At 59.7% G+C, this 20935-nt stretch overlaps 1 protein-coding gene across 2 annotated transcripts in view; it reads left to right on the top strand.

Annotated features, from left to right (window-relative positions):
• The window catches only part of LOC139258377 (protein bicaudal D homolog 2-like), a 69493-nt gene extending 48868 nt beyond the window's left edge, over positions 1-20625 (top strand). The window contains exons 5-8 of one of the 2 annotated variants that reach the window (XM_070874755.1): positions 1453-2334; positions 5354-5505; positions 13995-14223; positions 14660-20625. In XM_070874755.1, coding sequence (XP_070730856.1) covers positions 1453-2334; positions 5354-5505; positions 13995-14223; positions 14660-14674 — 1278 coding nt within the window. In that variant the 3' untranslated portion in view covers positions 14675-20625. The remainder of the gene's footprint in view (positions 1-1452; positions 2335-5353; positions 5506-13994; positions 14224-14659) is intronic. The other variant, XM_070874756.1, reaches the window with a different exon arrangement.
• The last annotated feature ends 310 nt before the right edge of the window (positions 20626-20935 follow it).

Genomic DNA, 20935 nt, shown 5'->3' with positions numbered 1-20935 from the left:
CTCCCCAACGTTAATCTGATGGTGATGGATGGGCCACTGAGGGGTAATTGTCATCCCCTCTCTCCCCAACGTTAATCTGATGGTGATGGATGGGCCACTGAGGGGTAATTGTCATCCCCTCTCTCCCCAACGTTAATCTGATGGTGATGGATGGGCCACTGAGGGGTAATTGTCATCCCCTCTCTCCCCAACGTTAATCTGATGGTGATGGATAGGCCACTGAGGGGTAATTGTCATCCCCTTTCTCCCCAACGTTAATCTGATGGTGATGGATAGGCCCAGCAGGTCAAGCCAGCATCTGTGGACAGAAGAGAGAAACCCTTGAGGCCCCCAGTTGGAGTATTGTGTCCAATTCTGGGCACCGCACTTTAGAAAGGATGTCGAGGCCTAAGGGAGGGTACAGAGAAGATTGGCCAGAATGGTCCCTGGGATGAGGGACCTCAGTGACGGGAAGAGACTGGAGAAGCTGGGGTCGTTCTCCTTGGAGCAGAGAAGGTTGAGTGGGGGATTGGCCAGAATGGTCCAGTGGATGAGGGACTTCAGTGATGGGGAGAGACTGGAGAAGCTGGGGTTGTTCTCCTTAGCTTAATCTCCCCTTAACCTTCCCTGCTACAAGGGAAACAATCCCCATTTCTCCGATCTCCCCACATGATGAGAATTGAATTCCCAGTGGTTATAAATCAGCTTGGCGCTTTCCCTGTTGGGTCGACACACAATAAATTGGTTATTCTTGTATAGCTTTACCCCGTGATAGCGGCCATCACGTACAACGGGGCAGGCGCTACAAGCAGTGGGGTCTGTACAGTGGTTGCAATTCAAGAGTCTTGCTGCAATTGTACACTGCCCAGGTGAGATCGCACCTGGAGCACTGCACACAGTTCTGGTCTCCTTATTTGAGGAAGGGATATACTTGCCTTAGAGGGAGTGCAGCGAAGGTTCACCATCTGATTCCTGGGATGGGGGGATTGTCCTAGGAGGAGAGATTGAGCAGACTGGGCCGATACTCTCTGGAGTTTAGAAGAATGGGAGGTGATCTCACTGAAACGTGTCGGATTGTGAGGGGGATTGACAGGGTAGATGCAGGGAGGGTGTTTCCCCCCCGGAGCTGGGGAGTCTAGAACCAGGGGTCACAGTCTCAGGATAAGGGCTCGGCCATTTAGGACTGAGATGAGGAGGAATTTCTTCACTCAGAGGGAGGTGAATTTTTGGAATTCTCTGCCCCAGAGTATATTCAAGGCTGAGATCGATGGATTTTTGGGCTCGAGGGGAATCGAGGGATCGGGTGGGAAAGGGGAGTTGAGGAAGATCTGATTGAATGGCGGAGCGGGCTGGAGGGACCGAATGGCCGACACCTGCTCCCGATTGTGATGGTACACGGGTTGGTGGAGGAATGGTTTCCAGTGATGGGTCCCTGCGGACAGCCTTTCCTCACGTGCCGTGTGCTTTGTCTAGGTGGAACGGGAGAAAGCCTTGCTGCTGGCCAGCGTGCAGGAGCTGCAGCAGCGGCTGGAGGGAAGCAGCCAGGACGGTGTGGTGTCGGAGCACGGCGGGGAGGAGGCCCGCAGGCCCCAGGCGCTGGAGGCCCAGTACCGAGCGGCCATGGCCGAGATCCTACAGCTGAAGGCTGAGCTGAAGGAGCTGGAGGTGAAGTACCTGGAGTGCGACGCCAAGCATCAGGAGGAGCAGGAGCGCTGGGAACTGGAGACCAAGGAGCTGGCCGACAACATCCAGTTGCACGTCAAGGGTAGCCAGGAGGACCAGGACTGCATCGTGCGGCTGCAGAAGGAGCTGCGGGCCATCAGCAAGGTGGCCTCCGACTCCCAGGGGGGCCTGAGCCGGGCCCAGGACGAGCTGGTGGCCTTCAGCGAGGAGCTGGCCAGCCTGTACCACCACGTGTGCCTATGCAACAACGTCACACCCAACCGGGTGATGCTGGACTACTTCAAGGAGGGCCGCGGGCGGGCCGGACCCCCGCTGCGGCGCAGGCGCTCGTCCGACCGCTTTGGCCGGGCCGTGGACCCTGACAACAGCGGGGGCAGTGGGGGTGACCTCTCCCCCCGCTCGCTGCCCTCCTCCCCAGTACCTGAGGCCAGCGACCCCCAGCGCGAGCCCCTCCACGTGCTGAACCTCAGCGCCGTCATCCGCAACCAGATCAAGCACCTGCAGGCGGTGGTGGAGCTGTCCCGGCAACGGGCCGCCCTCCAGCTGCTGGTCCCGGGGGCCGAGAGGGACAAGGAGGCCCTGATCGAAGAGGTGCTCAAGCTGAAGTCGCTGCTCAGCACCAAGCGCGAGCAGATCGCCACCCTACGCACCGTGCTCAAAGCCAACAAGCAGGTGAGCAGGCCCGGCCCTGACCCCTAACCCCTGACCCCCGGCCTTCACCCCGTCTGCTGTCATTCAAATCCCTCCAGCCCCTACACTCCTCCCTAGCTCCTGTAACCACCTCCAGCCCCTACACCCCTCCCTATCTCTGTAACCCCCTCCGGCCCCTACACCCTCCCTATCTCAGTAACCCCCTCTAGCCCCTGCACCCCTCCCTATCTCTGTAACCCCCTCCGGCCCCTACATCCCCCCTCCCTATCTCTGTAACCCCCTCCAGCCCCTACATCCCTCCCTATCTCTGTAACCTCCTCCAGCCCCTACACCCCTCCCTATCTCTGTAACCTCCTCCAGCCCCACAATCTTCCAAGATGCCTGCATACGCTGTGGAATTCTCTCCCTGAATCCCCCTCCCGTCCATTTTGAGACCCACACCTTTGATCAAGCTTCAGGTCACCTTCCCCCATCCTGTGTCTGATTTACGCTCCTGTGAAGCAACTTGGTGCATTTTTCTACATTAAAGGTGCTATATCAATGTAATTTATTGATGAGGTTATGGTCTAAATAGCAAACACACCCTTGCCCATGCTTACTTGGTTAGCTAACGGAACCCCATGAGAAAACCTGTCCATATTTGCAGGTCCAACACTTGCCGTTGATGGAAGGTGACTCTGATTGTGGGTCACGGGGCTCTGGGGGTGATAATCGGCAGCTTTCGGCCCATGTTACTGGTGATATCCAGAGCCGAGCTGCCCCTGCCCCAGCCCCAATCCGGCTGCATGGTTTGCACCAACACAGGGAGCAGGTTCGGCTCGGTGTTCACGCAAAGACACCGAGTATGACACGCAAGACCCGCATTTCTACATCACCTTCCGCTACCTCGAATGTTCCAAGGTGCCTCACAGCCAATGAAGGACTGTATGGTCACTAGGAAACGTGATTGCCAGTTTCCGCACAGCAAGCTCCCACAGACAGCAATGTGATAATGTCCAGATCATCCGTTTATCAAGCGGTCTTGGTTACATAAGAAATAGGAGCAGGAGTCGGCCATACGGCCCCTCGAGCCTGCTCCGCCATTTAATATGATCATGGCTGATCCGATCATGGACTCAGCTCCACTTCCCTGCCCGCCCCCTTTTCCCCTTATCATTTAAGAAACTGTCTATCTCTGTTTTAAATATATTCAATGTCCCGGCTTCCACAGCTCTCTGGCAGTTAATTCCACAGATCCACAACCCTCAGAGAAGAAATTTCTTCTCAGTTTTAAATGGGAGGCCCCTTATTCTAAGACCATGCCCCCTAGTACTAGTCTCCCCCGTCAGTGGAAACATCCTCTCTGCATCCACCTTGTCAAGCCCCCTCATAATCTTATACGTTTCGATAAGATCACCTCTCATTCTTCTGAATTCCAATGAGTAGAGGCCCAACCTACTCAATCTTTCCTCATAAGTCAACCCCCTCATCCCCGGAATCGACCGAGTGAACCTTCTCTGAACTGCCTCCAAAGCAAGTATATCCTTTCATAAATATGGAAACCATTGGCCTTTCTGATCACTTGCTGTACCTACATACTAACCTTTTGTGTTTCATGCACAAGAACCCCCAGGTCCCGCTGTACTGCGGCACTTTGCAATCTTTCTCCATTTAAATAATAACTTGTTCTTTGATTTTTTTTCTGCCAAAGTGCATGACCTCACACTTTCCAACATTATACTCCATCTGACAAATTTTTGCCCACTCACTTAGTGTGTCTATGTCCTTTTGCAGATTTTTTGTGTCCTCCTCACAAATTGCTTTTCCTCCCATTGTCAGCAAACTTGGCTACGTTACACTCAGTCCCTTCTTCCAAGTCGTTAATATAGATTGTAAATAGCTGGGGTCCCAGCACTGATCCCTGCAGCACCCCACTAGTTACTGGTTGCCAACCAGAGAATGAACCATTTATCCCGACTCTCTGTTCTCTGTTAGTTAGTCAGTCCTCTATCCATGCTAATATATTACCCCCAACCCCATGAACTTTTATCTTGTGCAGTAACCTTTTATGTGGCACCTTGTCAAATGCCTTCTGGAAATCCAAATACACCACATCCACTGGTTCCCCTTTATCCACCCTGTCCGATACACCCTCAGAGAACTCCAGCAAATTTGTCAAACATGACTTCCCCTTCATAAATCCATGCTGACTCTGCCTGACTGAATTTTGCTTTTCCAAATGTCCTGCTTACTGCTTCTTTAATAATGGACTCCAATATTTCCCCAACCACAGATGTTAGGCTAACTGGTCTATAGTTTCCTGCTTTTTGTCTGCTTCCTTTTTTAAATAGGGACGTTACATTTGCAGTTTTCCAATCTGCTGGGACCTCCCCAGAATCCAGGGAATTTTGGTATATTACAACCAATGGTTCCACAATCCCTGCCGCTACTTCTCTTAAGACCCTAAGATGCAAGCCATCAGGTCCAGGGGATTTATCCGCCTTTAGTCCCATTATCTTACTGAGTACTACCTCCTTAGTGATAGTGATTGTGTTAAGTTCCTTCCCCCATAGCCCCTTGACTATCCACTGTCGGAATATTGTTAGTGTCCTCTACCGTAAAAACCGATACAAAATATTTGTTCAGAGTTTCTGCCATCTCCATGTTCCCCATTACCAATTCCCCGGTCTCGTCCTCTAAGGGACCAACATTTACTTCAGCCACTCTTTTCCTTTTTATATACCTATAGAAACTCTTGCTATCTGTTTTTATATTTTGTGCTAGTTTACTTTCATAGTCTAGCTTCCCTTTCTTAATCATTTGGTTGAGGGATAAGTGTGACGTTGTCTGAGATTGAACTCTGGCCAAGTCTTGAGACTGCCTTCAGCAGGTAATCTCTCTCACACCCTCTGGGTATAACCACACTCTTGTTTCACCAACCCGTAGCAATGATTATTATTTCTTTAAGAAATGAATTGGAATATATAGAGGTTTCATTGTGTGCACACGGTCCCTAAGGAATAACCAGTAACCATGTCACTCTTTCCCCCCCAACCCCCAGACTGCCGAGGTGGCCTTATCAAACCTGAAGAGCAAATACGACAATGAGAAGGGTCTAGTGTCGGATACCATGGTCAAACTGCGCAACGAGTTGAAAGCACTGAAGGAGGACGCTGCAACCTTCTCCTCTCTCCGCTCCATGTTCGCCAGCAGGTCAGAGCTTGTATACACCTGCCCCACGCTGTATAACCAATAAGTGTTCAGTTACTGGAAGAGCAGAGAAGGTTAAGGGGAGATTTAATCGAGGGGTTCGAACTGATGAAGGGTTTTGATCGAGTGGATCGGGAGAACCTGTTCCCCGGGAGCAGGAGGGTCGGGTAACCAGAGGGACACAGATTGACGATAATCGACGATGGAACCAGAGGGGGAGATGGGGAGAATGTGTTTACGCAGCGAGTTGTTGTGATCGGGAACGCGCTGCCTGAAAGCTCGGTGGGAGCAGATTCAATAGTAACTTTCAAACCGGGAATTGGATAAATACCTGAAGGAGGAAAATGTGCCGGGCTGTGGGGAAAGAGCAGGGGGGAGTGTGGGACTGATTGGGGTCACTCTGTCACAGAGCCGACACAGCACGGGCTCGAAGGTCCGGCTGTATCATTCTACGCTCAGTAGTGACCAGGGAAGAGATTGATACAGCTAACAGGCTGCCGAGTACTGTATCCCGTTGGAGGAATGATTGAAATGCAACACGTCTGCCATTTGCTTTCCCCTTCCCTTCCCCTCCTGCTCAACAGTCGTTGGCTCCACTAACGGCACAACCTGTCTCTCTGTCCTGCGCAGTGCTGACAGTACAACTGCGATGGAAACGAGCGTGCATTTCTACAGCTCCCGTCACTAGCTCTGGACACTCCAAAGTGCTTCACAGCCAGTGCACGCGCAATGGCTCAGTGATGCTGGAGGGGTGGGGGTGCAAAATACGGTTGGTCAGGCTTGCACGGGGATCTTGGAATTCCAGTCCACTTACGGTCGTGGTTCGTGGCCCTGACCCCGGGGAGAGTTAGCCCCATTAATCAGATAACAATTCATATCTCTGAAATGCCTCAATTAAATGGCCATAGGAACAGGAGGAGGCCGTTCATCCCCTCGAGCCTGTTACATTAGGACCAGCAGGAGGCCATTCAGCCCCTCGAGCCTGTTACATTAGGAAGAGGAGGAGGCCGTTCAGCCCCTCGAGCCTGTTACATTAGGAACAGCAGGAGGCCGTTCAGCCCCTCGAGCCTGTTACATTAGGAACAGGAGGAGGCCATTCAGCCCCTCGAGCCTGTTACATTAGGAACAGGAGGAGGCCATTCAGCCCCTCGAGCCTGTTACATTAGGAACAGAAGGAGGCCGTTCAGCCCCTCGAGCCTGTTACATTAGGAACAGCAGGAGGCCGTTCAGCCCCTCGAGCCTGTTACATTAGGAACAGGAGGAGGCCATTCAGCCCCTCGAGCCTGTTACATTAGGAACAGAAGGAGGCCGTTCAGCCCCTCGAGCCTGTTACATTAGGGACAGGAGGAGGCCATTCAGCCCCTCGAGCCTGTTACATTAGGAACAGAAGGAGGCCGTTCAGCCCCCTCGAGTAGGCACTGCCATTCAATCAGATCACGGCTGATCTGTATCTTAACTCCATCTTCCCGCCATGGTTCCGTAACCTTTAATAACCTTACCCAACAATCGATCCCAGTTTTGAAAGCCCCAATTGACCCCCGGCCTCGACAGTGTTTTGGGGGAGAGAGTTCTAGATTCCGACAGCATGGGGTTAGATACAGAGTAAAACTCCCTCTACACTGTCCCATCAAACATTCCCAGGGCAGGTGGAGCACGGGGTTAGATACAGAGTAAAGCTCCCTCTACACTGTCCCATCAAACATTCCCAGGGCAGGTGGAGCACGGTGTTAGATACAGAGTAAAGCTGTGTTTGCTCTCATTTCTCCTCTTGGCCGTTCTGCCCTCATATAACCACACGGTGCCTGCAAGCTTACCAGTTCTCTGAATCCGACATCCCATCAGCAACGTGACCCGAGTTGCTCTGGGAGTTGCTGTTGGCCATCTCACCTGTCATTTTATACAGCGTCTTTAAGGTCATAAAACGTTGCAAGGCTTCACAGGGCGTTAGCAGACAAAATTTGACACCAAGCCACATGAGGTATTGGGGACAGGCGACCAAAAGCTGGGTCACGGAGGTTAGTTTTAAGGAGAGAGAGGTGGAGAGGTTTAGGGAGGGAGTTCCAGAGCTTGGGGCCCAGGGAACAGAAGGCACGGCCACCGATGGTGGAGCGATGGAAATCGGGGGATGGGCAAGAGGCCAGAATTGGAGGAGCGCAGAGATCTGGGAGGGTTGTCGGGGCTGGAGGGGGTTACAGAGATAGGGAGGGAGTCGGGGGCAAGGAGAGATTTAACAACAAGGATGAGAATTTTGAAATCGAGGCGTTGCCAGACCGGGAGCCAATGTAGGTCAGTGAGCACAGGAGGTGATGGGTGAGTGGGACTGGGTGTGAGTTAGGACACGGGTCAGTGAGCATAGGGGATGATGGGTGAGTGGGACTGGGTGTGAGTTAGGACACGGGTCAGTGAGCACAGGGGGTGATGGGTGAGTGGGACTGGGTGTGAGTTAGGACACGGGTCAGTGAGCACAGGGGGTGATGGGTGAGTGGGACTGGGTGCGAGTTAGGACACGGGGTCAGTGAGCACAGGGGGTGATGGGTGAGTGGGACTGGGTGTGAGTTAGGACACAGGGCACAGGGGGTGATGGGTGAGTGGAACTCGGTGTGAGTTAGGACACGGGGTCAGTGAGCACAGGGGGTGATGGGTGAGTGAGACTGGGTGTGAGTTAGGACACGGGGACAGTGAGCACAGGGGGTGATGGGTGAGTGGGACTGGGTGTGAGTTAGGACACGGGGACAGTGAGCACAGGGGGTGATGGGTGAGTGGGACTGCGTGTGAGTTAGGACACGGGTCAGTGAGCACAGAGGGTGATGGGTGAGTGGGACTGCGTGTGAGTTAGGACACGGGTCAGTGAGCACAGGGGGTGATGGGTGAGTGGGACTGGGTGTGAGTTAGGACACGGGGTCAGTGAGCACAGGGGGTGATGGGTGAGTGGGACTGGGTGTGAGTTAGAACACGGGGCAGTGAGCTGTGGATGAGCTGCAGTTTGCGGAGGGTAGGAAGCCGGCCAGGAGAGCCCAGGAATATTGCTCTGTGGTTACGGAGATCGCGCAATGTTCTCTCGGATTAAAAGTGATGCGGTACAGTTACCGTGCATGTAGAAGTGTTCTCGCTCTCGCCCCTCCTCCCTCGCCCCCCCCCCCTCTCCTCCCTCGCCCCCTCCCCTCTCTCTCCTCCCTCGCCCTCCCCCGCTCCTCCCTCGCTCCTCCCTCACCCCCTCCCCTCTCTCTCCTCCCTCGCCCTCCCTCGCCCCCCCCCCTCTCTCTCTCCTCCCTCGCCCCCCCCCCCTCTCCTCCCTCGGCTCTCTCTCCTCCCTCGACCCCCCTCTCTCTCCTCCCTCGCCCCCCCTCTCTCTCCTCCCTCGCCCCCCCTCTCTCTCCTCCCTCGCCCCCCCCTCTCTCTCCTCCCTCGCCCTCCTCCCTCGCCCCCCCTCTCTCTCCTCCCTCGCCCCCCCTCTCTCTCCCCCCCTAGCCCCCCCCTCTCTCTCCCCCTCGCCCCCCCCCCTCTCTGCTCCCTCGCCCCCCCCTCTCTCTGCTCCCTCGCCCCCCCCTCTCTCTGCTCCCTCGCCCCCCCCTCTCTCTGCTCCCTCGCCCCCCCCTCTCTCTGCTCCCTCGCCCCCCCCTCTCTCTGCTCCCTCGCCCCCCCCTCTCTCTGCTCCCTCGCCCCCCCCTCTCTCTGCTCCCTCGCCCCCCCCTCTCTCTGCTCCCTCGCCCCCCCTCTCTCTGCTCCCTCGCCCCCCCCCTCTCTCTGCTCCCTCGCCCCCCCCTCTCTCTGCTCCCTCGCCCCCCCTCTCTCTGCTCCCTCGCCCCCCCCTCTCTCTGCTCCCTCGCCCCCCCCTCTCTCTGCTCCCTCGCCCCCCCCTCTCTCTGCTCCCTCGCCCCCCCCTCTCTCTGCTCCCTCGCCCCCCCCTCTCTCTGCTCCCTCGCCCCCCCCTCTCTCTGCTCCCTCGCCCCCCCCTCTCTCTGCTCCCTCGCCCCCCCCTCTCTCTGCTCCCTCGCCCCCCCCTCTCTCTGCTCCCTCGCCCCCCCCTCTCTCTGCTCCCTCGCCCCCCCCTCTCTCTGCTCCCTCGCCCCCCCCTCTCTGCTCCCTCGCCCCCCCCCTCTCTCTGCTCCCTCGCCCCCCCCCTCTCTGCTCCCTCGCCCCCCCCTCTCTCTGCTCCCTCGCCCCCCCCTCTCTCTGCTCCCTCGCCCCCCCCTCTCTGCTCCCTCGCCCCCCCCCTCTCTCTGCTCCCTCGCCCCCCCTCTCTCTGCTCCCTCGCCCCCCCCTCTCTCTGCTCCCTCGCCCCCCCCTCTCTCTGCTCCCTCGCCCCCCCTCTCTCTGCTCCCTCGCCCCCCCTCTCTCTGCTCCCTCGCCCCCCCCTCTCTCTGCTCCCTCGCCCCCCCCTCTCTCTGCTCCCTCGCCCCCCCCTCTCTCTGCTCCCTCGCCCCCCCCTCTCTCTGCTCCCTCGCCCCCCCCTCTCTCTGCTCCCTCGCCCCCCCCTCTCTCTGCTCCCTCGCCCCCCCCTCTCTCTGCTCCCTCGCCCCCCCTCTCTCTCCTCCCTCCGCCCCCCCCCCTCTCTCTCCTCCCTCGCCCCCCCCCTCTCTCTCCTCCCTCGCCCCCCCCCTCTCTCTCCTCCCTCGCCCCCCCCCCTCTCTCTCCTCCCTCGCCCCCCCCCCTCTCTCTCCTCCCTCGCCCCCCCCCCTCTCTCTCCTCCCTCGCCCCCCCCCCCCCTCCTCCCTCGCCCCCCCCCCCCCTCTCTCCTCCCTCGGCCTCTCCTCCCCCATCTCTCTCTCCTCGCTCGGCCCCCCTCTCTCTCTCCTCCGTCGCCCCCCCCCCCCCTCTCTCCTCCCTTGCCCCCCCCCTCCCCTCCTCCCTCGGCCCCCCTCTCTCTCTCCTCCGTCGCCCCCCTCCTCTCTCTCTCTCTCCTCCCTCGGCCTCGCCCCCCTCTCTCTCTCTTTCCTCCCTCGCTCCCCCCTTCCCCCTCCCTCTCTCTCTCTCTCTCTCTCCTCCCTCGGCCCCCTTCCCCCTGTCTCTCTTCCCCCCCCCCCCCCCCCTTGCTCGATCTCACTCTCTCCCTCCCCCCCCGCTCGCTCTCACTCTCTCCCTCCCCCTGTCCCCTCCACCCCTCGCTCGCTCTCACTCTCTCCCTCCCCCTGTCTCTCTCTTTCCTCTTTCCCCCCCCCTCGCTCGCTCTCGCTCTCTTTTCCCCCCCCCCCGCTCGCTCTCACTCTCTCCCTCCCCCTGTCTCTTTTCCCCCCCCCTCGCTCGCTCTCACTCTCTACCTCCCCGTCTCTCTTTCCCCCCCCCCTCGCTCGCTCTCACTCTCTTTCCCCCCCTCCCTCACTCGCTCTCACTCTCTCCCTCCCCCTGTCTCTCTCTTTTCCTCTTTTTCCCCCCCCCTCGCTCGCTCTCACTCTCTTTCCCCCCCCCCCGCTCGCTCTCTCTCTCTCTCTCTTCCCCCCCCCCCCCTCGCTCGCTCTCACTCTCTCCCTCCCCCTGTCTCTTTCCCCCCCCTCGCTCGCTCTCACTCTCTACCTCCCCCTGTCTCTCTCTCTTCCCCCCCCCCCCCTCGCTCGCTCTCACTCTCTTCCCCCCCCCCCTCGCTCGCTCTCACTCTCTTTCCCCCCTCCCTCGCTCGCTCTCACTCTCTCCCTCCCCCTGTCTCTCTTTCCCCCCCCCCGCTTGCTCTCACTCTCTCCCTCCCCCTGTCTCTCTCCCCTCCCCCCCCCTCGCTCGCTCTCAGTCTCTCCCTCCCCCTGTCTCTTCCCCCCCCCCCTCCTTGCTCGTTCTCACTCTCACTCTCTCTCTTTTCCCCCCCCCCGCTCGCTCGCTCTCACTCTCTTTTCCCCCCCCCCCCCCTCGCTCACTCTCACTCTCTTTTCCCCCCCCCCCCCCCTCGCTCGCTCTCACTCTCTTTTCCCCCCCCCCCCTCGCTCGCTCTCACTCTCCCCCCCCCCCCTCGCTCGCTCGCTCGCTCTCACTCTCTCTTCCCCCCCCCCTCGCTCGCGCTCACTCTCTCCCTCCCCCTGTCTCTCTTTTCCCCCCCCCCCCGCTTGCTCTCACTCTCTCCCTCCCCCTGTCTCTCTCCCCTCCCCCCCCCTCGCTCGCTCTCAGTCTCTCCCTCCCCCTGTCTCTTCCCCCCCCCCTCCTTGCTCGCTCTCACTCTCTCCCTCCCCCTGTCTCTCTCCCCTCCCCCCCCCCCCCCCCCGCTCGCTCTCACTCACTCTCTTTTCCCCCCCCCTCGCTCGCTCTCACTCTCTCCCTCCCCCTGTCTCTCCCCCCCCCTCTCACTCTTTCCCCCCCCCCCTCGCTCGCTCTCACTCTCCCCCCCCCTCGCTCGCTCTCACTCTTCCCCCCCCCCCACTCGCTCGCCGCTCTCACTCTCCCACCCCCCCCCCTCGCTCGCTCTCACTCCGCCCCCCCCCCTCGCTCGCTCTCACTCTCTCCGCCCCCCCCCCTCGCTCGCTCTCACTCTCTTTCCCCCCCCCCCCCCACTCGCTCGCTCTCACTCTCTCCCCCCCCCCCTCGCTCGCTCTCACTCTCCCGCCCCCCCCCCCCCTCGCTCGCTCTCACTCTCTTCCCCCCCCCCCACTCGCTCGCTCTCACTCTCCCGCCCCCCCCCCCCCTCGCTCGCTCTCACTCTCACTCTTCCCCCCCCCCCCCCTCGCTCGCTCTCACTCTCACTCTCCCCCCCCCCTCGCTCGCTCTCACTCTCACTCTCCCCCCCCCTCGCTCGCTCTCACTCTCACTCTTCCCCCCCCTCGCTCGCTCTCACTCTCACTCTCCCCCCCCCTCGCTCGCTCTCACTCTCACTCTCCCCCCCCCTCGCTCGCTCTCACTCTCACTCTCCCCCCCCCTCGCTCGCTCTCACTCTCACTCTCCCCCCCCCCCCTCGCTCGCTCTCACTCTCCCGCCCCCCCTCGCTCGCTCTCGCTCTCACTCTCCCACTCTCCCCCCCCCCTCGCTCGCTCTCACTCTCCCCCCCCCCCCCCTCGCTCGCTCTCACTCCCCCCTCGCTCGCTCTCACTCCCCCCCCCCCCTCGCTCGCTCTCACTCTCCCCCCCCCCCCCCCTCGCTCGCTCTCACTCTCCCCCCCCCCCCCCCCTCGCTCGCTCGCTCTCACTCTTCCCCCCCCCTCGCTCGCTCTCACTCTCACTCTCCCCCCCCCTCGCTCGCTCTCACTCTCACTCTCCCCCCCCCTCGCTCGCTCTCACTCTCACTCTCCCCCCCCCTCGCTCGCTCTCACTCTCACTCTCCCCCCCCCCCCCTCGCTCGCTCTCACTCTCCCCCCCCCCCCCCTCGCTCGCTCTCACTCTCCCGCCCCCCCCCCCCTCGCTCTCACTCTCTTTTCCCCCCCCCCTCGCTCGCTCTCACTCTCTTCCGCCCCCCCCTCGCTCGCTCTCACTCTCCCCCCCCCCCCCCCTCGCTCGCTCTCACTCTCACTCTTCCCCCCCCCCCCCCCTCGCTCGCTCTCACTCTCCCCCCCCCCCCCTCGCTCGCTCTCACTCTCCCGCCCCCCCCCCCTCGCTCTCACTCTCCCCCCCCCCCCCTCGCTCGCTCTCACTCTCCCGCCCCCCCCCCCCCTCGCTCTCACTCTCTTTCCCCCCCCCCCCCTCGCTCGCTCTCACTCTCTTCCGCCCCCCCCCCCTCGCTCGCTCTCACTCTCTTCCGCCCCCCCCCCTCGCTCGCTCTCACTCTCCCCCCCCCCCCCCTCGCTCGCTCTCACTCTCCCCCCCCCCCCTCGCTCGCTCTCACTCTCCCCCCCCCCCCTCGCTCGCTCTCACTCTCACTCTCCCCCCCCCCCCTCGCTCGCTCTCACTCTCCCCCCCCCCCCCTCGCTCGCTCTCACTCTCCCCCCCCCCCCCCTCGCTCGCTCTCACTCTCCCCCCCCCCCTCGCTCGCTCTCACTCTCCCCCCCCCCCCCCCCTCGCTCGCTCTCACTCTCCCCCCCCCTCGCTCGCTCTCACTCTCCCCCCCCCCCCTCGCTCGCTCTCACTCTCCCCCCCCCCCCTCGCTCGCTCTCACTCTCCCCCCCCCCCCTCGCTCGCTCTCACTCTCCCCCCCCCCTCGCTCGCTCTCACTCTCCCCCCCCCCCTCGCTCGCTCTCACTCTCCCCCCCCCCCCCTCGCTCGCTCTCACTCTCCCCCCCCCCCCTCGCTCGCTCTCACTCTCCCCCCCCCCCTCGCTCGCTCTCACTCTCCCCCCCCCCCCTCGCTCGCTCTCACTCTCCCCCCCCCCCCCCCCTCGCTCGCTCTCACTCTCACCCCCCCCCCCCTCGCTCGCTCTCGCTCTCACTCTCCCCCCCCCCTCGCTCGCTCTCACTCTCCCCCCCCCCCCCCTCGCTCGCTCTCACTCCCCCCTCGCTCGCTCTCACTCCCCCCCCCTCGCTCGCTCTCACTCTCCCCCCCCCCCCTCGCTCGCTCTCACTCTCCCCCCCCCCCCCCCCCTCGCTCGCTCTCACTCTTCCCCCCCCCCCCCCCCCTCGCTCGCTCTCACTCTCTCCCTCGCCCCACCAGGTGCGATCAGTATGTTACACAGTTGGACGAGATGCAGCGACAGCTGGCGGCAGCGGAGGATGAGAAGAAGACTCTGAACTCGCTGCTGCGTATGGCCATCCAGCAGAAGCTGGCGCTGACCCAGCGGCTCGAGGACCAGGACGCTAAGCCCGACTCACTGCGGCACGGACACAGCCGAATCAAGACTCACTCCAAGACCAAACTCCGAGCGGCCCGAGTCAGCCCACAGGTAACGGGGACTCCCCGGGTCCACAGCACACTGTGGGACGTCCCAGGGTTGTGATGAACGCAAATCCGTGCGTGCAATCGTTCTTTCAGCACCGGGGGACGGGGGACGGGGGGAGGCTCGGGAATCGAGGGCTGCTGTGTTCACTCACTGTACTTGCTGTAAAATCTTTACTCATTGCTTTCTGTGGGAGCTTGCTGTGCACGATCGGCTGCCGCGTTTCCCACATTCCAACATTACACTTCAAATTGTCCATCATTGGCTGTGAGGCTTCGGGACCTCCTGAGGGGGTTAAAGGCACTGGAGAGATAGGAGTTTCTTCTTCTTCCTCTGCCTCTCCCTCTCTCCTGTTCTCTCCCCCTTCCTCTCTTGTACCTGTTTGAAGCGGTGTGGGAGTTGACGCCTGGCTTGTGTTCATTTGCCGTTTTTCCTTTTGCAGCAACAGAATATCTGAGGTGCGGAGAGGGAGAGGGAGAGGGGTCACCAGGACCGTGACCTGAGCAACCGTCCACTCCACCGATCCCCAACACTCGCCTTCGGAAACATCCTCGCCGAGCACCCTACGGGCAATGGTAGGGCGAGGAATGGCAGCGGTGCGGAGATCCCACAGACCACAGGCCCCCCTCTCTCTCAGCGGCTCACACAACCACCGGAGTAATTCGCTGACCTGACGGCTGCAACGCGGCTGGTTTCACTTTGCGCACGACCAATTTTTTTATACTCTGAAGCCAGGGGCACCCGTCATCTTTCTCCTGTACCTCATCCAGACTTTTACACGTGCCCTCCCTCCCCGACATCCAGCACTGTTCCCTGGCCCCGGATACAGCTCACCGTCCATCAAGGCCCCTCCCCTCGCAGATCCACGGTGGGGGGGCACCGTCTCGCTCACAGAGCAAGGCTCCCACTCCGCGGGGCACCGTCTCCCTCGCAGAGCAAGGCTCCCACTCCGCGGGGCACCGTCTCCCTCGCAGAGCAAGGCTCCCACTCCGCGGGGCACCGTCTCACTCGCAGAGCAAGGCTCCCACTCCGCGGGGCACCGTCTCGCTCGCAGAGCAAGGCTCCCGGTCCGCGGGGCACCGTCTCGCTCGCAGAGCAAGGCTCCCACTCCGCGGGGCACCGTCTCGCTCACAGAGCAAGGCTCCCGGTCCGCGGGGCACCGTCTCGATCGCAGAGCAAGGCTCCCGGTCCGCGGGGCACCGTCTCCCTCGCAGAGCAAGGCTCCCGGTCCGCGGGACACCGTCTCGCTCACAGAGCAAGGCTCCCGGTCCGCGGGGCACCGTCTCGCTCACAGAGCAAGGCTCCCACTCCGCGGGGCACCGTCTCGCTCGCAGAGCAAGGCTCCCGGTCCGCGGGGCACCGTCTCACTCACAGAGCAAGGCTCCCGGTCCGCGGGGCACCGTCTCGCTCACAGAGCAAGGCTCCCGGTCCACGGGGCACCGTCTCACTCGCAGAGCAAGGCTCCCGGTCCGCGGGGCACCGTCTCACTCGCAGAGCAAGGCTCCCACTCCGCGGGGCACCGTCTCGCTCGCAGAGCAAGGCTCCCACTCCGCGGGGCACCGTCTCGCTCGCAGAGCAAGGCTCCCACTCCGCGGGGCACCGTCTCACTCACAGAGCAAGGCTCCCGGTCCGCGGGGCACCGTCTCGCTCGCAGAGCAAGGCTCCCGGTCCGCGGGGCACCGTCTCGCTCACAGAGCAAGGCTCCCACTCCGCGGGGCACCGTCTCGCTCGCAGAGCAAGGCTCCCGGTCCGCGGGGCACCGTCTCGCTCACAGAGCAAGGCTCCCACTCCGCGGGGCACCGTCTCGCTCGCAGAGCAAGGCTCCCACTCCGCGGGGCACCGTCTCGCTCACAGAGCAAGGCTCCCACTCCGCGGGGCACCGTCTCACTCACAGAGCAAGGCTCCCACTCCGCGGGACACCGTCTCACTCACAGAGCAAGGCTCCCGGTCCGCGGGGCACCGTCTCGCTCACAGAGCAAGGCTCCCACTCCGCGGGGCACCGTCTCGCTCGCAGAGCAAGGCTCCCACTCCGCGGGGCACCGTCTCGCTCACAGAGCAAGGCTCCCGGTCCGTGGGGCACCATCTCGCTCACAGAGCAAGGCTCCCGGTCCACGGGGCACCGTCTCACTCGCAGAGCAAGGCTCCCACTCCGCGGGGCACCGTCTCCCTCGCAGAGCAAGGCTCCCGGTCCGCGGGGCACCATCTCGCTCACAGAGCAAGGCTCCCGGTCCGCGGGGCACCGTCTCGCTCGCAGAGCAAGGCTCCCGGTCCGCGGGACACCGTCTCACTCACAGAGCAAGGCTCCCGGTCCGCGGGGCACCGTCTCGCTCTTTCTCTTCCAATTATGTAAAAATACAACAAAATGTGCTCCGTAACGGGTTATTGATCACGGGAAATAAAACCAAACAGGACTGCCAGTTATTGAACATGATGAGGTTTGTTGTTTTCCGATTGTGTGTGGGGAGGGGGGGGGCGTGCGACGGCCAAAGGAAAGGCTAAGAATTTCTCGATCCGGAAACCGAGTCCCGCTGACTCGACCGAACGACGCCATGCGTTTCTGACCAGGCCGAACGGCAGAAACGTTGATCAACGCGATCGGGGGAGGAGGCTGTACGTGGAGTGCGGGTAGGGAGGGGCAGAACGGCCCGTTGTGCTGTACGGGCAGAGAGCTGCAGGTTTATACACAGGGCTATGTTAACCTCCGGCCTATAGCCTTACTGTCCAGCCTTCTCCACAGATCCTTTGCACAGTGTATACACGCAAGGCATTCAGGCTTTCCGCCTTCTGCTAGAATGGGTCCGTGCGGTCCTTACCTGACTGAGTACCACCTTACCTACACATGGCATGGCTGACTCTCCCTCCCCCGTTTACCAAGTGCTTTACCACAGCCTTGTGCTTCAAGGGCCGGGGAACCATTACTGCTGCCGCCTTGTCCCTTAGGCTCAGACTTGGTGTTCACCGTCAACCCACGTCCTTTTAACAATTGATGAGGTGCCTTTGCCTGTGATTCATGCACAGTTGGTGAGAAATTGTGCGTTGTCCGATGTCTGTCTGTCTGTCTCTGTGTGTGTCTCCCGTCTGTCTGTCTCTGTGTGTGTCTCCCGTCTGTCTGTCTCTGTGTGTGTCTCCCGTCTGTCTGTCTCTGTGTGTGTCTCCCGTCTGTCTCTCTGTGTGTGTCTCCCGTCTGTCTGTCTCTGTGTGTGTCTCCCGTCTGTCTGTCTCTGTGTGTGTCTCCCGTCTGTCTGTCTCTGTGTGTGTCTCCCGTCTGTCTGTCTCTGTGTGTGTCTCCCGTCTGTCTGTCTCTGTGTGTGTCTCCCGTCTGTCTGTCTCTGTGTGTGTCTCCCGTCTGTCTGTCTCTCTGTGTGTGTCTCCCGTCTGTCTCTCTGTGTGTGTCTCCCGTCTGTCTCTCTGTGTGTGTCTCCCGTCTGTCTCTCTGTGTGTGTCTCCCGTCTGTCTGTCTCTGTGTGTATGTCTCCCGTCTGTCTCTCTGTGTGTGTCTCCCGTCTGTCTCTCTGTGTGTGTCTCCCGTCTGTCTGTCTCTGTGTGTATGTCTCCCGTCTGTCTCTCTGTGTGTGTCTCCCGTCTGTCTCTCTGTGTGTGTCTCCCGTCTGTCTCTCTGTGTATGTCTGTGTGTTTATGTCTCTGTGTTTCTGTCTCTCTCTCTCTCTCTGTCTCTGTCTCCCTCTCTCTCTCTCTCTCTCTCTCTGTCTGTCTCTCTCTCTCTCTCTCTCTCGCTCTCTCTCTGTTTCAGTCTTCCCCTCTCTCTGGCTGTATATCTCCTCCCTGCTTGAGCTGCCTGTCCCTGACTCTGGGTAACCCTCCTCCCCCAGCAAACCCGTTCTGCCAAGCAGTCTCCTGGCTCGAATTCAGTGCCCAGAGCTATAATATGTGTGTGAGAGGGTGGGGGGGGGGGTGTTACTGTATCTCTGAAGTGCCTTGGGGGGCGTTTTGTCCATTTTAGATTTATTTTTAATATTGTGTGTGTACATAAATATAAATATATGTTTTTAAAAAAGCAAAAATGAATCTATTTTCAGAACAGCTGGAAACGCCCGGTGCTGATTCATAACCCGATCACCATTAACCATTAGCCTGACCCGGCACAGCAAGAGGCCAGTCGGCCCCTGCTGCCTGTGCCTCCTGCCAGATCAGCCTGGTCCGGGAGAGCCAGTGTTTCAGGGTGATGGGCCTCCTGCCAGATCAGCCTGGTCCGGGAGAGCCAGTGTTTCAGGGTGATGGGCCTCCTGCCAGATCAGCCTGGTCCGGGAGAGCCAGTGTTTCAGGGTGATGGGCCTCCTGCCAGATCAGCCTGGTCCGGGAGAGTCAGTGTTTCAGGGTGATGGGCCTCCTGCCAGATCAGCCTGGTCCGGGAGAGCCAGTGTTTCAGGGTGATGGGGGCTGTGCAAGTGTTTGATTCCTGCGCTGGGGCAGAGCAGCTTCTCTGCGCCGACAATCCTTCCGATGATGCCTCCCATTCTCTCCATCCGCCGCGTTCGCACTGTGCGGCCTCTTTCTCGGAGGGCGCAGATGGAGTAATTTTCCGTGCAGCCGCACAGGCTTAGAGGGAGCATTGTCGCAATTTGTACTCTTCTCTTGTACACTGTCAGCAAACTCTGAGTAGTCAAGGAAGCCAATCTGCGATGATCAGAGGGTTCCACAACTCTATTTCTGCTTCAGAGGGGCGGTACTGAGGGAGCGCCGCACTGTCGGAGGGGCGGTACTGAGGGAACGCCGCTCTGTCGGAGGGGCGGTGCTGAGGGAGTGTCGCACTGTCGGAGGGGCAGTACTGAGGGAGTGCCGCACTGTCGGAGGGGCTGTATTTCGGATGAGACGTTAAACCGAGGCCCCGTCTGCCCTCTCGGGTGGATGTAAAAGATCCCACGGCCACTATTGGAAGAAGAGCAGGGGGAGTTCTCCCTGGTGTCCTGGGGCCAATATTTATCCCTCAAACAACATCACTGAAACAGACGATCTGGGTCATTATCACATTGCTGTGTGTGGGAGCTTGCTGTGCACAAATTGGCGTTTCCCACAATACAACAGTGACTACAGCTTCAAAAAAGTACTGTACCCCAGTGTTATACACTGACAGACCTGTACCCACCAGTACAGTACCTCAGTGTTATACACTGACAGACCTGTACCCACCAGTACTGTACCCCAGTGTTATACACTGACAGACCTGTACCCACCAGTACTGTACCCCAGTGTTATACAGTGACAGACCTGTACCCACCAGTACTGTACCCCAGTGTTATACACTGATAGGCCTGTACCCACCAGTACTGTACCCCAGTGTTATACAATGACAGACCTGTACCCCAGTGTTATACAGTGACAGACCTGTGCCCACCAGTACTGTACCCCAGTGTTATACAGTGAAAGACCTGTACCCACCAGTACTGTACCCCAGTGTTATACAGTGACAGACCTGTACCCACCAGTACTGTACCCCAGTGTTATACAGTGACAGACCTGTACCCACCAGTACTGTACCCGTGTTATACAGTGACAGACCTGTACCCACCAGTATTGTACCCCAGTGTTATACAGTGACAGAGCTGTGCCCATCAGTACAGTACCCAGTGTTATACAGTGACAGACCTGTACCCACCAGTACTGTACCCCAGTGTTATACAGTGACAGACCTGTACCCACAAGTACTGTACCCAAGTGTTATACAGTGACAGACCTGTACCCACCAGTACTGTACCCAAGTGTTATACAGTGACAGACCTGTACCCACCAGTACTGTACCCCAGTGTTACACAGCGACAGACCTGTACCCACCAGTACACACACTCTTTATTTTCTCTCTCTCTCTCTCTCTCTCTCTCTCTTTCTCCTCCACGCACTTCACCCCGCTCGCTACCCAGAAAGAGTGGTGTGTAGGGTGGGGAGACCCTATTTATGCATCTATCTGCACTCTCCCCGAGAACTCCAGCCATCCATAGAAAGTTTAGGAAACTGTTCAAGTGGGGAGTGGAAGGGCTGGCGATTGACTGAATTGACAACTTGCTCACACACCTTCCAAACAATGGATGGGAAGGAGTGGCCAGGGCAATCGCTGACCCCAGAGACCCCGAGGGTTTGCTGGTGGGCTGTGAAGCCGTCACTTTGTGGGAAATAAATTCGAGTGCCGCCCAGCCCTGACCTGTCTACAAGTGTAGCAGCGGGAGCCTTGCGCTCAGGCGGGCAGTGTGTCTGTCGTACGTACTGTAAATGCTGCAAGTTCTTTCAAGAACTGCCCAACGTCTTTTTTGACGAGTTCTGAATGTGCCTTGACGCCGGAGTTTAGTTTACGTGGGGCTGGGACTGGACAATGGGGTGGGGAAAGTGCAATCCGCCGGTGTCTGTGTGTGTGAATATATATATATGTATAATGTCAATAAATACGCCTGGAGACAAGCGGCAGTGTCCTGTCCTAAATCTTGCTTTCTATCCTCTACATTGTGTCTTTATATCTCACCTTTAACGTCCCCATGCACTTCACAGGAGCGTAAATCAGACCCCGAGCCACACGATGAGATATTGGGGACAGGCGACCAAAAGCTGGGTCACAGAGGTTGGTTTGAAGGAACATCTTAAAGGAGGAGAGAGAGTCGGAGAGGTTTAGGGAGGGCGTTCCAGAGCTTGGGGCCCAGGCAACAGAAGGCAAGGCCACCAATGGTGGAGTGATGGGAATCGGGAGATGGGCAAGAGGGCAGACTTGGAGGAG

Source organism: Pristiophorus japonicus, unplaced genomic scaffold (genome assembly GCF_044704955.1).
Source record: "Pristiophorus japonicus isolate sPriJap1 unplaced genomic scaffold, sPriJap1.hap1 HAP1_SCAFFOLD_957, whole genome shotgun sequence".
Classification (NCBI taxonomy): domain Eukaryota; kingdom Metazoa; phylum Chordata; class Chondrichthyes; family Pristiophoridae; genus Pristiophorus; species Pristiophorus japonicus.
Note: the sequence above shows the minus strand (reverse complement) of the source record. Positions and strands in the feature narration are given on the sequence as shown.